Genomic DNA, 17857 nt, shown 5'->3' with positions numbered 1-17857 from the left:
GCGCAGGAGGGACACCGAGGGCGCGGGAGGGGCAGCCGTCCCTCCCGGCTCTGGCTGCAAAGGCAAAACCCACCCCACCTCCCCACCCACCGCCGGGGCTCCCTTCGCCTCCCCAGAACCCCAGGGGGGCTGGTTCTTTCGCCCTAGGTCTGTCACTCACTTGCGTGCGCAGATATCTGAGTTTTCCCCCAGAAACTTGTTTGTGTAAATTGGGGAGCATGAACAGACGCGGTCACGCGGGGAAGATAAGAGAGAACAAGAGAATTCCAGAAAGTAAAGGCGTTAGAACTTGGCATGTCTCTTCCAAGCGTCTTGTTTTTAGTGCCTCTGGCGCTCCATTATGTTTTAGGCATTTCTGTATTTTAAATCGTTTTCTTGTATGTGCCATTAAGGGGGTGGAGGACGGATCGGAGGAACGGAGGACAGTGGGTGGGGACAGTTGACCGGGAGGGAGACCCTTTAAACAACGCAACCCTTCAGTGGCTGCAGCAACTTAAACCTCGGGCAGTTCACTTGTTGAAAATTGGAGGCCGTGTGGATCTGAAATGGATTTCCCTAAATTTGTTATTTTTTCCCCCAGATATTTGCATGTCACATTACTTCTGGAACAACTCCCTGAAGTTGTTTGAAAGGAGGGGTAGGATAATGAATGAACGAATATGGGTCAATTCTCAGAGTAATCTTTTATGATACACTTACACTACTGAGCAATTCTAGATTGAATAAGTACATAGTTCCAAAAAGCAAATACGGACACACTGTTCGTTAAGTGATTTCTCGACTGTTACTGAGTTAAAACACAAGACAAGGTGAATTTTACATTGCACGGATTTATTTAACACAAAACGATTATTCCTTAAACAGCATCTCCAATTTTTTCTGTTTCTTGAAAACCCAAAACAAGGTTCAGCTGTTGAATAGAAAGAGAGTGATGGAAAGGACACCTGTTGGCAACCACAGGTGAACGTGGGATTTCAATGTACTTCTTCTTTAAGTGGCGCAGGATGTCAGGAGCCAGCACTTTCCAGGTGGAAGGGCTGATAGCCATCGTGGTGTTCTACCTCCTCATATTGCTGGTTGGAATATGGGCCGCGTGGAGAACCAAGAACAGTGGCAGCTCGGGGGAGCGCAGCGAGGCCATCATTGTGGGCGGCCGCGACATCGGGCTGCTGGTGGGCGGATTCACCATGACAGGTGGGTGCCCACGCGCCTACCCCTGCAGCCATCCACCCTAGCTGCTCCAGACACAGAGCAAATCTTGTTCTTTGTCCTTGGGGGATTCTCCGTGTTCACTACTTATATATTTAAAAAATAATTTTTTACATTTATTTAGAACAAAATTAAAACGGTTTCCACTCAGTAGCGCTGGAACTAATGATTTTATAATCAATTACTGGACAGAATATCAGTGAAACAAATCTGGGCTATCTGGGCTGTTGAGCGGGTGGAGGCAGTAAAAACAAAGGGGTGGAGGCATGTGCAGAAGTGCCTTAGCCTTACAAGTTGTGTCTCTGTTCATTAATGTGATACAAGCAGCATCCCCTCCTGTTCATGGAGACAGGCATAAAACTGTGACTTTGACTTGTCTTAATGAATACTAACTAGCCAATGAACACTAACTAGTGATTTTAACTAACTAGTTAAAACTGAATAAATCAACATGGGGGCAGCCCAATTCCAAATTGATGGATGTCCTGTTTTGAAACCTTATTCTCCCATGTAATGAAATAATTTACTCACAGGAAGACGATCACATGTTGAATCCACGGCTCTGAGAAAAACATTCCCAGGAACATTGATATGAAACGAAAAAAGCCAGGGTGTGTCCTAGTAGGAATCCCTCAGTTACAGCTGCAGCTCTTGCCCATTCAAGCCTCTCTGTGCTAGGAGCAGTCTTTCCTCCTTTGCCCAGAGGTGGTTCTGATTAAGTGGTGGCTTGTTTTTCTTTTGTGTTCTTCTCGGTTGTTGAAAATAATATGGAAAAACAACAATTTAAAATTATATCTGTACTATCACCTGATGTGTATTCACTAACAGCACACATTTCATTTTAGACTCAGTAAGTTCTTAAATGTTAGTGACATAATCCACACTAACAGGAACTCTCAGTGGATTAATGTGAGTGGAGTGCTCAGTGGAAAAGTACCCCACTGCAAATCATATCGAGATGACGTCAAATTTCATTCCTGAAGTGCTGGTTAAAATTGATTCACCCTGTTTATCACAGAGTTTTCCAAGCCAGTCTGGGAAGACTGCATCCCTGTTTGGCCACCTGAAACCTGTAATGTTGTAGAATAACTGATGGACGATCGATTCTACCTTTCAGATATTCACATCTTGTTTGTTCAACTCTTCACCATGTACATGGTTCCGTTCAATCTTCATGACGCCACTACGGAAGGGCTCTGGTTACGTCAGGACCCAGCCTCCCGTGCTTAGTAAGGGCCAGAGCCAGGGCTACACCCAGGTCTGGCAGCCATGCCGGGGCCCCTGCAGTGACCACACCCAGCCCTCCACAGGTCTCTCCCCACTTCTTTGTCAAGGTGCCCAGGGTAAAAACAGCTCTCTTGTACCCTCTGTTTCTAATTTTTCTACATACACACATATGCAGAAAAGAAATGTTTTGCAAAATATTTTCTGTGATGCACAACATACAAAGTTAGAAAAATACAGAAACATGAAGAATAAAAATCACCCACTTCCCTACCACCTGCAGATGTTTACTGAAACGTCCATGTAGATTTTCTTGTTTTTTCTCTTAGTATCCAGCTGCTGATGAATACACACCTTCATACCTTCATTTTCAGTTTTCATCAGAGCACAAACATTTCTTCTTTCCTCTAAAGATCCATATATGATACCGTATGAACCGCATTAAAGCACTGTAATTATATGTCCTTCAGATTTCTCCTCTAAGAAAATAAGAAGAAAAGCAAAATAGGAGGACAGAAGTTTTTGATTTCACTCAAACTGTTGAAAAGAATAAATGAGCTGTTGTATACCAAAGTATTTTGTTCATTGTAAATTATGATCATGTTCCATTACTCTAATTTAATAGTACATTTATTATGTCCGTAAAGATAATATTTCAGAATTTATCTTTTATCATTTAGAGTGATTTTTAATCTAATAGGCTATTAAAATGTATAGAAAAAATTTGAATTATGATATTTCTTATAAAGTGTCATGCTCGAGCTCAGCTTTTAAAGACTTTTTTTTTCTCTCTCAGAACTGAAAAGAGCCCTGATCAATATCATAATTCAATTAAAATCTGAACCATATTATCTAAACCTTGTCAGATTCATTGATTGTATTATTCGACAAAGAATAAAGATTGAAAATAAAAATGCATATAATTTAAAAGAATTCTTGTTCTCACTCATGAATCTGACGTGAAATATACAAACATGCAAAGGACCAGATGGATAAGAATGGAGGGGCTCTAGTCATAAGTGACCGAGTCTGCACTTCTATATTATAATATTTGCAATCCTTCAGGCACCAGTTTTCTTTCTGGAAATGGAGAGGAGACCTACACAATGAAAAATGATCACTAGTAAGTGTTGTGCTTGTAAGACCATCAGATATTTACTTAATGCAGCAAAACATTGCTGGCGCGGAGTCAAGGGTCCCAGGTGCCAGGCGGAAGGTGAGGTCTCAGGGGCTGTGCCTGTGAGAATCCGCTGCTCCAGGCCCTGGTTACTCGTCCAGTGAGGGGTGGGGGGAGTCTTTAAAATTTCAGCAGGGTTTAGGATGAGAGAAGCACATCATAGCATTTGTTATATATCAACACCAGGGAAAAGCTACCGGTGGAGACGGGGTGGTTGCATTTGCCCACTTGAGGATTTTGTATATAAACTCCCCACTTAAATGTACTTAAATTTCCTTGGCAGGAAGGTCTTTTCACGTTGACTTTTAAAAATAAGATTAACCCTTGAACGTTCTCTCTTCTTTGCTTTGGATTTGGATTAAACGCCAGATAAATTTTGGCGAGAAGCACAATAGAAACACTTGTCTTTGGCAGTCTCATGTACATGTTATTTATTTTACTTACATTCTAACCGCGAAATTTCAGGGGACTTTTCAGAGTCAAATTTTATTCCCCACTGCATGGTACAGCGCAGAGTTCAGTCTCATATTTGATAAGCTTCATGCCAGCCTCTGTTCCTCATAATTTGACACAAATTCTACGTAGGGATTATTTTAAGTGTTTTGACTATACTCTTAAAAGGATACAAACTGCAAAGATCTGAGTGTTCCAGTAACTTTGGCTTTTCAGCAAGAATCAACTAGTCTAGTGTCTTCTCAGAGAAAATGACAGCGTTTACAGAGCATTCTTGGCCCAAACTTGTTTAATCAAAACGTCTTTTCTTTGGTTCCATGGCCCTCTTCACCTACGACGCTACAGAAATGTTATTAAATAACATCTGAAGAAGACATATTTCTTATCATTCTTTATGAACTATCAAGCGTCTCACTGAAAGACCCGGAGCAGAACAAAGAACTGCAGATGGGCTTGCAGCCAAGGTTGTAAATTCTCCTGAAGGCTGATCTAGCCCTAAGTGTAGGTCGGGTTCTTGGGATGACAGAGAAGGAAAAGGTAATTTAAGCTCACGTTAGGGCACCTGGCACCCACCTCCCTCCCCACTCCCTTAACAGCATAAGGGAGTGAGGACAACTTCGTTATAATTCAGAATAGATTTGCCAGAATCCTATGCACCCAGCATGCTTACAGAGTGACTCTACTGGTGAAAAGCACACGCACACACAACCACGCATGCACACGCACACACACACACACCCCTCCCACTCCTCGAAGACAACAGTCACGATCAAGAGAAAGATCAATACAATTAAAACAAAAGGCCCTTGAAATGAAGACACTTGACCCCATGTTAATGGAGGCTGGGGGGAAAGTCATAGTATTATTGAGGAGTAGTCATATAGTGTTATATATTGTATATGGTCTCAGACTTTATGATATAATAATATCATTTTAAAATGTTGATGACAATGGATTTAGAAAATATCTGGGGCAACACTGTTCAATGGAAATATGATGTAAGCCACAAATATAATCTGAAATCTTCTACATATCACTTCAAAAAAACATTAAAAAATAGGTGAATTAATGTAAATAATAGAATTGCTTAACACAGTACATGGAAAATGTTTTTCTTTTGCCCTGTAACCATTACAAAAACAAAAATGAGAAACCTTACATTTATTTTTCCATGCTAAGTCTTTGAAATCCGATGTGCCCTTTGCATTCTTCCAACACGTCAGACAAGCCATGTCTCCGGTGGCTGTGTCACCAGCCACTCGATGTTCAGGGCCGCCATGCGGGGCTGAGCGGGTCTCAGGGATGACAGGTATGACACGTCTTCCCCTCACTTCTCACTCTGTTTCAGCCACCTGGGTCGGAGGAGGTTACATCAATGGGACGGCCGAAGCCGTGTATGTTCCAGATTACGGTCTAGCGTGGGCTCAGGCACCAGTTGGATATTCCCTTAGTCTGATCTTAGGTAAGCAAGAGTTTACACCTGAGCGACTCAGTCAGTAAAGCATATAGATCAGGAGTATAAATAACAAGCGAAATAAGTCAAACGATGTGAACAACTGTTGTGGGAAATGCTACCAGAAATCCTTAAGTAGCTGTTATCAGAAAGTGGTAACACTAACGTTTAGGTGATTGGATCTCTTGATGATGGAATATGTTTAAAAAAATTCCCTTGATTGTTTTGCTATCAAAACAGTGAATTTCTTAACATAATGATGCTTTTTCTTTCCAAAATAGTGTGGACATATCGTTAAAAATGAATCTACTTAAATTGTACCTGCATTTCATTTTGTAAATCAAACTAATAAAAGGTCAAGAATATTATATAACAGAGGGTTCCTAAATTTCTTTTGCACTTAGAATACTTTTGTTGGATCCTGTGCTTAATCAAACATCTGAATGCCCTGCTGGGTGACACAAATACATGAAGACATTTGACGAGTGCACTGCTGGTCCGTGTGTTTCAATCCACAGCCTCTTCCATGCCACGTGTGGCCCTGGATGCACACGACAATCGTATTAAGAAATTTCCGCTTTGTTGCTAAATATTTCTTGGTCCTGTACTCACTGGATTTTGCAGACAGGTTCCTCAACATGTACGAGTGTTCTAAAAAATTCATTTCCCTTCAGAAATTATACATAGTAAAAGGTTGGCAAAGACTATTGTATTAGGGATTTTTCCTTTTCTCATTAACGCTTGCTTTAATTTCCTTTAGGTGGTCTGTTCTTTGCCAAGCCCATGCGTTCCAAGGGATATGTGACCATGTTAGACCCCTTTCAGCAGATCTACGGAAAGCGCATGGGAGGGCTCCTGTTCATTCCCGCGCTGATGGGGGAAATGTTCTGGGCTGCGGCCATTTTCTCTGCCTTAGGTAAGGACCAAAGAACGTCGTTCTGTGCGCATCTCTGGTTGAATGAGCATCAGGTACACAGCTTTACTTTCTTCAGCCACAGGCCAGGCCACCCCCAACCTCCAGCACCTGGATTAATGCCACCACCCCCCTGCTCGTCTCCCATAAGACCGACTCTGATCACGTCCCTTTCCTGCTTAAACCCAGGCCTTTGAACCAGGCTAGGAAGGCTTCTTACAACTTGGGCTTTTCCTTCTCCCTTCCTCCAGAATGGCAGTTCTGACACTTTGCAAGCACACTGCCCTCTGCTTAGGACTCACGCCCCTCTTTCCTTTCTAGCCAACCAGGTAGTTTCTTCAGAGCTGCTAGACATGTCACTTCCTCAGGGCAGTCATCTTGAACCTGCTGGATGCCTTTCCTATGGGCTTCCGGAGGCACCAGGAATTCTGTTTCCATTGAATTTACCACTTCGTATGATTACGTGCCTATTTATCTACTTCCCAGTTTCCAACCTCACAAAAGGAACTATCCATTTCCTGAAGGCAGGACCTGTGTCTTGTTAACGCTTACAGTCCTATCACAAATGAATGAATGAATGCATCACCTATAGCTACATGTTCTTCAAAAGAGAAAAAGGAAAACAACAGTCCTTCCTTTCTCAGTGTAATCCCCTTACATCTTAGACTGTTGGGTTGTAGACACATTCAGGGATTTGGGAAATGGACTTAGACTCTTTGGGGTCTAACTTACTATCGAGATCCATCAGTGCTGAGGACAGCCTGTCTTTGGTTCTTGGATTCTCAGCCCACTGATACGACCTAGAAAATGAGAGCTTTCAGTGGGAGATCTTCAGGTTCAGTACCCTCCCTGTTCATCAAGGAGAAACCTACACCATCCTACTGAGTGTTGAGTTCCTTCCTGAAGACCAGCAGAGCTGGACGTTCCTTGTCCTTCCTCAGTGAGCCGTGTATATGTGTGATACCCAGAACACGCTGTGTTATTCTCCATCTCCTCTTACAAATGGAAACAATGGGCTTATGTCTACAGTCAAACTTTAAGTGGACAAAACAAAAGTCAGATAAGATGAATTTCCTTCTCTGTTGCATATTAGACTACAAGCTAGTCTTCTGGTCTCAGTATTATCATCAGATCTGGTCTCTGTAATATCAGATATTAGTTTACACCACTTTTCATTCCTGTCTCTCTAGACTCTGGTATAATCGTATCTTATTTTCCTGGTCTCCAACTGTAAAATGAAGGAATGACTTGGTGTAGATAGAAAAGAAGAGAACTTGATAGTTTAAAAAAAAGCTGCAATAACTCAGTGAAAATGTTGCACTTTGCTGGCACTAAGTAATCATACTCCACAGCCACCACTGCCACATCCTAATGAAATTTTACATAAAAGCACAGCTCCCTTCCCACCTTGCTCTCATTAGCTAGGAAGCAATGGTAGTTTATTTGTCACTGGTTTCAACACCAGAAAACGTTGGCTTTAAGAACAAACTCCTGCTGAGATATCAAAGAAGGAGGGGGCTGAATATCTAACAGAATACAAAATGTTCACTCTCACGGAATAAAGATCAACTTCTATAACAGAGCCCTGAAGGGAGAACAGAATGAATAATCTATTATTTCTAAAGTATTCTGGAAATTTAATAGCTAAACTCAACCTTGCTGCAATTAGTTATTTTTGTAAATACGTGTGTCTACATCTGTGTCTGCTGTCAACACATATGTAAAATATATTAATGTCTGTCTCCACACACACATGTCAAACAACATTTATGAAATATTACTGCTATTCTTGAAATATGTGCTCTGGTAAAGAGAATGTGTGTGAATTTTAAATTAACACCTCTATTTTCTTCGAAAATAATAGTCGGACGTAACTCAAAGTTAGTGTTTATTAGAAATAACTTGGGACAAGATCTTCCACCACCTTACTGTGAATATGTATGAATGAGCATAGTTCACCACCAAAGCTTAGGAGTATCTTAAACTATCTTCTTGGTATCAACAGACAACACCCTTACAGCTGCTTAAAGAAACGTATATTTACACTTTTCACGGCTCAATTCAGATAATTTTTATAACTTTATTTGCAGTATATTTAGTTTTACGGCTGCATGAGTTAATTAATATTTCACAACAGATCTGGAAGTATAACTTTGATTTTACTCACGACAAATGATGGGGTGATTTAGAAAATATTTAGAGAAAAAATTCATCCCAACCTTAATAGTGGGACGAAAGTAGGTGACGTCTTTAAAACCACTGAGTTACAGCCAAATGGCGGCATTTACTAGGACCCTAAATCTTTCGGCTCCCCGTCTAGTGATCTTTCTTCTATAACATACAGCCTCCCTACCTTTTGGATGTGTAGGATTAATAGAAGTTTCACAAAAGGGTGGGAAATTAAACAGTATTCAAAAGAGGTTGGGTAATGATTGGACTTTTCATAATTCATGGGGTATGACTCTAAAATGTTGTTCTTAAAGTAGAGAACTAGACCAAAGATGAATGACAAAGAATTGCGACTGAAGTTTCAACATGTAGTAAATCATCTCAGGAGAAAAAACAATAACTTGTTAAATATCCATACAACAGTAATTCAGTCAGTTACCCAAAGTCACGTGTAAATAACTGGCCGCTTTCCCTTGTCCTCCTCCCCAGTTCCTTACTAGGCATGCCCTCTCCTCAACCGGTTTTTATGCAAGAAAGTAATTCAATTTTGATACCAAAGCCAAAGCACTAAGAAAAAATTTCTTGAAAAATATTTTGCATTGTTATCTTAGATCAAAACATACTGCTCTTTAGATAATGGATTTTTCATCTCGGGTGGGCTGCCTCTGCTATTAGCGCGCCATTGAGAAGCGATAGTAGAATGCAATGTTGCAAGTAATGATTCAAAGAAATCACAGATTTGTTGCATGTATGTTAACGTGGCAGGAATATCATTGCTGCGTTTAATAATACGAAGTCTGAACTATACCACTTTTGAAAAGAACAGGGAAAGGGTGTGTAAGGCAGCAAGTGAATTCTGAACTGGCCGTCCAAGAACTGCAGCGGTCCAGCCGTCCACACCATAACGTTCTATTGGAAATACAGACACCAACGAACACAGTAAACAGAGTCAGAAAGTCAGAAAAGCATAGATTGACTTCTAAGGCAGGGTTACAATTTTGACGATGAAAATTACTTTAAAACATGATGCTAAAATCTACGACTCTTCAATGCACTGGCGTCCTCGGGGCAAAACTGGAATTCTCTGGCAAACAAATAAAATAAGTCGTCTTTCCCGAAGTTGAAAAAGTTGGAATGAACAAGTTACCAATTTTATTATTTTCTCCTACAAGTTTGTTTCAAACCCTGGTACCTTTTACCATGTGTCATCTAGTAAAAGCTGGCTGAGGTCAGAGTTAACTCAAAAGAGCAAATGAATGCTGACTGTAAAATGTGGAGATGGGTGATATGCTTACCATAAAGGCTTATTTTTCTCATGGATGTGAGTAAATATACTGCATATGTTCAACAAAGTCAGAGTTTCAGGTAGTTGGTGGCATTACTGCAAGATCTTATAGCAGTATTTAGTGTAGTGTATGTCATGGATCTGTAATCAAATCGTGAATTTCAGGTGTCCCCACACAAATAAGTGAGCAAAGCACTGATTTCAGAAAGAAGGAAGGTTTTTAAACATATGTATGTATATATATGTGTATGTATATATATGCAGATATGCACGTGCATATTCAGTTTACTGAGATGGAAGAATTTGAATGTGAGACTTCACCTGGGCTGTTCTCATCCAATCCTTCCAGGAGCCACTATCAGCGTGATCATTAGCGCCGATGTGCGCGTGTCCGTCATCGTCTCCGCCCTCATCGCCACGCTGTACACCCTGGTGGGCGGGCTCTACTCCGTGGCCTACACAGATGTCGTTCAGCTCTTCTGCATTTTCGTGGGACTGGTAAGTGGGGCCGTTCACAGACTTTCCTTCTTCCTTCCTTCCCTCCTTCCTTTCCTTCTCTCTCCCTTCTTTTCTTCCTTCTTTCCTTCCTTTCTCCTTTTGTGAAAGATAATGTGGTATTTTATACTAACTCAGCAAAAATTAACAGAAATGCTATTTTCCCATCATGAGTAATACACAGTAAGTCGTATACTATTGGCAATTTTTCATTTCTCTGTGGATCAATTGGATGAAAAACCTCTAGTCACGTTGTGAGATTTTGACAGAAAATTGCCCTCAGTTAAGTCTTAGTAGGGTCTAGGGCTTCCCCTCCTTCATGCCTCCACTTGATGGAAACACATGTGGGATCTTCCTTGAATAACTTCCCTCAGAGTTAAAATTTAAATCTTGACACTAATCTGTATTTGTCTCTTAACCCTTCCTTATATTAGTTTTGGTTAATCCATGAAACTGCTCATGGGACATAGAAATTCTTTTCAATCAAATCTTCTCGGTCACTTTAAGGAATGGATATCTTCTTCCAATTCTAAGAAAACACAAAATGTTTATGTATAAACATATGTCAAGTTCTCAGATTCAGCGCTTTCTTCCCAAAGGTCTCTGGTGGCTGCTCTGTGGCTAATGTGAAACGGCATCGTTAGCACAGAAGTTATGTGCTACTCTAACTCTCCTAAGTGTTGCACGGTGTCCCACAGAGAACGTGCTCCCAGGTTCTTCCCTGAACACGAGGAACACTGAGCTGTGTCCTCTACGAGAAAAAACTAATAAACTGAATCTTGCACGTCGCAGACAGTCCCACGGCCTAACGCTCTCCCGCGCTCTGGTTGCAGTGGGTCAGCGTCCCCTTCGCGCTGTCACATTCTGCGGTTGCTGACATCGGGTTCACGGCCGTGCACACCAAGTACCAGAAGCCCTGGCTGGGGACCATTGAGCCGTTTGAAGTCTACACGTGGCTCGATAGCTTTCTGTTGTTGGTAAGTGATGCTCTTACCCGAGGAATGCACTCTCACTTGTCCTAAAGTCAAACGCACTTCCAAGACTTTAGTGTTTCTATGTAACACTAAAGTGCACGCTCCTGTCCGTTTCTGGGTTGACTGCTTCCTGCTGGAAGAAGGATGGGGGCACTGACAAGCGTCAAAGCGATCACTTCCCTGGGGTTATGTGTGGTGTGTCCACACTTGTGCTGAACACCACGCCCTACTGCCGGATACCTCCCCCAATCTGAGAGCCACACCATCTAAAAATTCTATTTTGTATCTTGGATTAAGGCATTAAAATCCAACTTCTTCTGAAATAAGTAACTCATTCAGTCTCTAATTAAATTCGCGGTGTCATAAGGCCTTAAGTGCGTGAGATACGTAGGGAAGGGAGGTGTCACCCAGGACAGATGCCCAGAAAGAAGGCTGGGAGGTCAGGCAGCTGGGAATGTGCAGAAGCTGTGGGTGAAGGTGGTGGCCTTGAGGGGTGGGCATGGAAGAAATCAAGGCGGATCACAGACTGAGGGGGAGGGAGTACCCGAGAACCTCTCCCTCAGAGATTCTGTGATTTTGTGATTTTGCTAGAGGGGTTATGTATTTTTTTAAAAAAACAATGTATTTGATTTCAAAGTAAGCAATAGATTAATTGTTATCAAATTAAGGGGAAATGGTTTATGTTTGTTCCCTTTTTAGAAGATTCACAATATTTCGTGATTCCATTTTGTGTCTGTGGCAACTTTGTTAAATTTTAACACTGAAAGTAGGTGTGTCTGCCCCCGTGAAGAACTTACTGGTAAGAAGACAGGAAAACATGTAAACTAATGTTTCCAGTGGCGGGGGAGGAGGGCTTTTCCCCCAACGATTGTTAAGAAATGCATTTGGCTGAAATTTTTCGGGCATGGTTTACAATTATGAATCGAATGGAGAAGGCGATTAAATATTATATGTATGTGTAATTTTACCTTCATGGCTGGTGTATTTTATGGTTATATGGGAGAGATGATGAGACTTAGAAAAACTAGGCAATTTTTTGATTATCAGTCACACCACTGTCTGAGTGACAGATTGAAACAGAACCAAGACCCCAAAGTCCTTTCTCCTACACCACACTTTAGTCCTCGGATTCACTCATCTTCAAGATAAGGCATTATATCCAATGATTGCTACAATTTCTCCCAACTCAAAAAAATTGTATGACTAAGTCATGTTCATCCTTCAAATTGTAAGATAAGTTGCAATGAAATAATAGATGCGGAATGACTGACTGAATAAATAAACTGTAGATGCGAGCCTTGAAACGTTTCACCGACGGTCTCTGATCTTCCAGTTGCCATGGAAATGACTTGTCAAGTCCTGCTCATGGTAATCTAGAGGCAACTGCCCGTCCCACCCTAAACTTCCCCCGTCCCTATATTAGCACTAGATCAAGCTCCTGGATCACCTGGCCCTATTGTGACAGCCCCTCACTGGTCTCCCCGCTGGCAGCCCACCCACATCCCACCCCCCCAAGCCCATTTCTACCTTTCCATTAGAGCTCCTGTTTGTCAGTGGAGGCCAGATTTTACCTGACTTACAAACCTGGATGACCTAAATGTCCATAGACACAGGTATGTAAATTATGATATATCAATTCACATAGTCATTGAAATTACTGACGAAATATTCATCGACATGGAAGAAGTCAATGATATACTGATTTACAGGTTGCAAAACAAAAGGAAAAGTTTTGGAAGCATATAGATTTGAGGCATGGGATGATGAATTTTAGAATTTCTCCTTTTGCCTTTGTTTTGTTTTGTTTGTTTGTTTGTTCTGCATTTGAGCTTGTATGGCTTTTATAAGAAGGAAACTGTTCTGGAGCCAATATGTGATTGGCACAGATGTGACAATAATAAACAAGACAGATATCCCAGAACTCGGAGCCAGTGAGAGAGACAGACAATCAAAGAAGCAACTTCAGTACATTGTGATGTGGGAAGTTCCCTCCTCAATTCACTCACTCACATGATAAATATTTACTGAACACTGACTCTACGCCAGTGAGAGGATGCTCCAGCCTCCTCTCTCACCACCCACACACACCCTGACTCTACCCATACCAAACACACGGTGGTCTAATGGCTGCCTCTCTGTTTTTTTCTTTTTCTTTTTCATATTGGGTTCTTTCCCAAGAACTCTCCTCCCTGTCCGTCTCCACCTAGTGACACCCTCTTGATACTTAAGGGGACTCAAATGCTCTTTCTGTATGGTTACCATGGTTACCATGTCTCTGTCTTCCTCCCACCTTTCCCCTCTGTTACCCCCAGATGATTGTTTCTCATTACTGTTCCCATATGTACCTCTTTATAGCATCAACAAATTACATGCAAGTTCAATGTCTCCAAACTTTTTTATTGTATATCCTCAATAAGAATGTTAAGCACACCCCCAAGGTAGGGATAGGAATTATAAACTGCTTATATGTACTGTACTAGCACATTGTGGAAATCATTTAATAAAACAACAATATTTAGGTATGAGGTAGAAATGAATATAAAGAGAAATTCTAGTATCTTCTTGATGCTCTATATTGTCTTGAGCCTCTGCACACCCCTGTCTAGAAAACACCGTAACGCATCGACCCTCCCAGTGGACAGTGGTCTCAAGAGCAGGAATTTTTCACTCATCTCTGGGCTCTGACAGCCATTACATTGCCTGGCACGTGATTGGAATCCAGAAATATTCACTGGGTGTTTTGAATCAAATGAAACTTCATGGTTTCAGAATCTTAATCTTTTGAGATAATTTTGTGGCCGTTAAAACTTCCAGATAAGAACAAATTGAAGGTTTCTGGGTAGTTGTGTATAACGCAGCTTAAAGTAGGTAAATTAAGCAAAAGAAAATATTGTGCATAAATAATTATGAGAGAAAAGAACTTGAGAAATTCTGCACGACTGAACCTATGACGATGACTTAGTGACAGCAGTGTAGACAAGAGGCATGTAGGACCATTTTCTCCCCTTCAGAGCCATACATGTGACCATTCTGAATGTGATTGTTAAAAAAAATTCTCATTTTAAAAATACCTAATAGATGCTATTTGCCTCCAATTCATTGTGAGTCCCCATGGTTCCCACGCAGATGCTGGGTGGAATCCCGTGGCAAGCCTACTTCCAGAGGGTCCTGTCTTCATCCTCAGCCACCTACGCTCAAGTGCTGTCCTTCCTGGCAGCCTTTGGGTGCATGGTGATGGCTCTGCCAGCCATACTCATTGGAGCCATTGGCGCGTCAACAGGTAAATCTCCTGCAGCTTCACTAACTGACTCACTCAGGCTTCATCCAAGTCACCAGTTACCCCTCAGCTGCCCTCCCTCCCCCACTTTCCCTCTTACCCCCACACAGTCAGTGGTTTCTCATCTGTTCATATATCTACCTTTGTAATATGTCAACCAATTGTCTTATATTTCAGACACCATTGTAACACTGAAGATGAGAAATATATATTAAATATATATTTAATTATATATATATATATATATATATATTTCACACCACCATATTCTGTTCAGATCTTGTGCATAAGACTAACTGTAACCCATTAGAAGCTGGAATATATGAGGCAATTTCACTGGACCAGTACATGGACTTCCCACCTAATTAAACTAACATGCCCTGTTAGACTAATTAGATTTCCCACTGATTAGACTAGTTTATAGGTTCTGATTTTATTTTGAAAGCTACCTAGCAAATAGGATGACCCCAGGTGGATGGATGGATGGAGGGATGAATGGATGGCTCTTTGGTTGTTGTGTTTGTTGTTTCTATCCACAGACTGGAGCCAGACCGGATACGGGCCTCTCGACCCCAAGGACAACCAACAGTCAGACATGATCTTGCCGATCGTCCTGAAGTATCTCTGCCCTGTATACATTTCTTACTTTGGTCTTGGAGCCGTTTCTGCTGCTGTCATGTCATCAGCAGATTCTTCCATCTTGTCAGCAAGTTCGATGTTTGCTCGCAACATCTACCAGCTTTCCTTCAGACAAAATGTAAGAACAGTTTTTGCTTTTATCTTTTTTTTTTTTTTTTTTTGCGGTAGTAAGAACAGTTTTTTCAACATAACGCGATTGCTCTTGTTCTCATCCTTGCAGTTACTATGTAGGTGCTTCTCTATACTTATTAATAGTCTGCATGAAAATCTGACCCTACTTTGATTCAGCGCTTTATTTATGCTGTATATGAGGTTTTTAATGCATGTTGTCATTCACGCTAATACTGAAGGGCACTAATCAATATAACTATTTCCCAAGAGGTACAGTCATATTGCAATAATTTAAACGTCTTCTCTTTCTAATGAACGAGCAATGAAACCTAAAATAACTTAGAAAAACTCTGAGTTTAACTAAATACGATAAGAAATTCAGGAACCCTGGCAGAGCAGAAGATAATGCGTAATTATTTCATGGGTGCTGGTCTCACACCTGTCTGCTCTTCACTTGAACCCCAAGTCCTCCTTTGTCAGAAAACAGCGTCTCAGTTTGATTTTCCTTATTGAATGCCAGCGCGCAGAGCAGCACGATCGTGCTCACGGAGGGGCCCAGAGCCCCCCTCCACCTTCTTCCTTGACTCAGGCTTGCCTTTCTCTAGGTTTTCTAGGTCATAGTTAACAAAATGGTCCCACTTGTTTTTTAAGGCAGTTACCCTCCAGGAAGAGAGGAAGACAGATAGGCCACAACCTCTCACTGCCACATGAAAAACTATTCCTTAACGTGGAAAGTAAAGAAATCCTCCCTTGCGTTATCCTTCCCCTCCGAGGACCCAGCGCGCATCTCACGTCTCCCTCTGACATTCAGCCAGTGGGCTCTGCTTACTGCGAAGCCTCTCGCAAGGTCGCCTGGGGAGGCTGCCTAGACTGCTCGCTTCACATGCTGTGGTTTCGGCTGGTTTCACCCATAGACTGACCCTTCTGAACCAGGCGGATTCTTTAGAGCAGCTTTAAAACACAGGAAGGCATCTCATTCTCCTCCTAGAGGAGCCAGCACGTCCTGAGAAAAACTGACTCGATGTCGATTTCTTGCAGGCTTCCGACAAGGAGCTCGTCTGGGTCATGCGCATCACGGTGTTCGTGTTCGGAGCTTCCGCAATGACCATGGCCTTGCTGACGAAGACGGTGTACGGGCTCTGGTACCTCAGCTCCGACCTCGTGTACATCATCATCTTCCCGCAGCTGCTCTGCGTGCTATTCATCAAGGGGACCAACACGTATGGGGCCGTGGCAGGTTACATCTCTGGCCTTTTCCTGAGAGTAACCGGCGGGGAGCCGTACCTGAACCTGCAGCCCTTGATCTTTTACCCTGGTTATTACATTGATAAAAGTGGCATATATAATCAGAGATTCCCGTTTAAGACCCTTGCCATGGTGACCTCATTCTTATCCAACATTTGCGTCTCTTATTTAGCCAAATACCTATTTGAAAGTGGAACCCTGCCACCAAAATTAGATGTATTTGATGCTGTCGTTGCAAGGCACAGTGAAGAAAACATGGATAGGACAATTCTGGTCAGAAACGAAAATATTAAGCTAGATGAACTTGCACCTGTGAAGCCGCGGCAGAGCCTAACCGTCAGCTCGACTTTCACCAATCAGGAGGCCCTCCTCAACATGGATTCCAGCCCAGAGGGCTCTGGAACTGAAGATAATTTACAATAAACACACCCTCACTGCCTTCCTAGACGGAGCTCTATAGCAGGCTAGTCCCGGAAGGGTGGTTTGCGGCATATAAAATATATTTTAAAGATATCGTTCAGGAGGACAAAACTCCATATAATAGTGTAATTGCACATCCAAGACAAGCCAGAAGGAAGCAACCCTGAAGCAGCATCTCTCTCTCCCTCGTGGACACATCTCATCCTCATTTGATTTCGACTCTCAGTAGTTTTGTTAAGTATTCAAACATGAATAAAACCCCACTCAAAGAATGGAGAGCCAAAAAGAGTGTTCACCTTTCTTATGGAAAAAGGAAGTAGATGTGAGAAAGCCAAGGAGACGGGGGAGCCTTGATCGCGACCTTGTCTGTGAATGCCCTGTGAGTCTAGTTTAACTCTCACACTGAAGTTGTGAGAATAAATCCCCATCACTCCAGTGAATGGAGCAGCGAATTAATCAGATGATTCCCTGATGTGATGAGTAATTCCTTCTTTCATGGTCTTAATTATAACATTCGCTGAATATGCAGTTTGTTTTTCTTTTAGTAGTGGTATGTATTATTCTGAGTGCAGGCAAAGCAGACACACAAAAAAATATTGTGTAGTGGCATTTCTTGACATGCAAGATGATAGGAAAGTAGATTCCGTCCCGATAGAGGATCCTGGTTCCTTCGGGTGTGTCTAAAACTACCATACAACTACCATATGCATTGGGGAAAGTACCTACAGAGAGAAAGGCGTGATTATTAGGCAACCTTACAGCAATAAATCAAGAAGGCCACTAAGTAGAAAGCGACAGGAACAACAGTGAACT

The 17857-nt window shown here is 41.9% G+C and overlaps 1 protein-coding gene and 1 long non-coding RNA gene across 2 annotated transcripts; one reads left to right on the top strand and one right to left on the bottom strand.

Annotated features, from left to right (window-relative positions):
- Positions 1 to 814: 814 nt before the first annotated feature.
- On the bottom strand, positions 815 to 7419 carry LOC137205819 (uncharacterized). The gene is made up of 3 exons (XR_010934297.1): positions 7312 to 7419; positions 7162 to 7229; positions 815 to 5415 (listed from the first exon to the last, which is right to left on the bottom strand). It is a non-coding gene; the product is annotated as an uncharacterized lncRNA (long non-coding RNA).
- On the top strand, positions 6277 to 17107 carry SLC5A7 (solute carrier family 5 member 7). Its single transcript, XM_067704000.1, has 6 exons — positions 6277 to 6432; positions 10233 to 10381; positions 11212 to 11355; positions 14479 to 14632; positions 15169 to 15386; positions 16418 to 17107. Exons 1-6 carry the CDS (start codon positions 6300 to 6302, stop codon positions 17045 to 17047), a joined length of 1428 nt encoding a protein of 475 aa, XP_067560101.1. The 5' UTR covers positions 6277 to 6299; the 3' UTR covers positions 17048 to 17107.
- Positions 17108 to 17857: the final 750 nt, after the last annotated feature.

The sequence above is a fragment of the Pseudorca crassidens genome, chromosome 14 (assembly GCF_039906515.1).
Source record: "Pseudorca crassidens isolate mPseCra1 chromosome 14, mPseCra1.hap1, whole genome shotgun sequence".
NCBI lineage: Eukaryota > Metazoa > Chordata > Mammalia > Artiodactyla > Delphinidae > Pseudorca > Pseudorca crassidens.
This window is presented reverse-complemented; position numbering and strand designations above follow the sequence as displayed.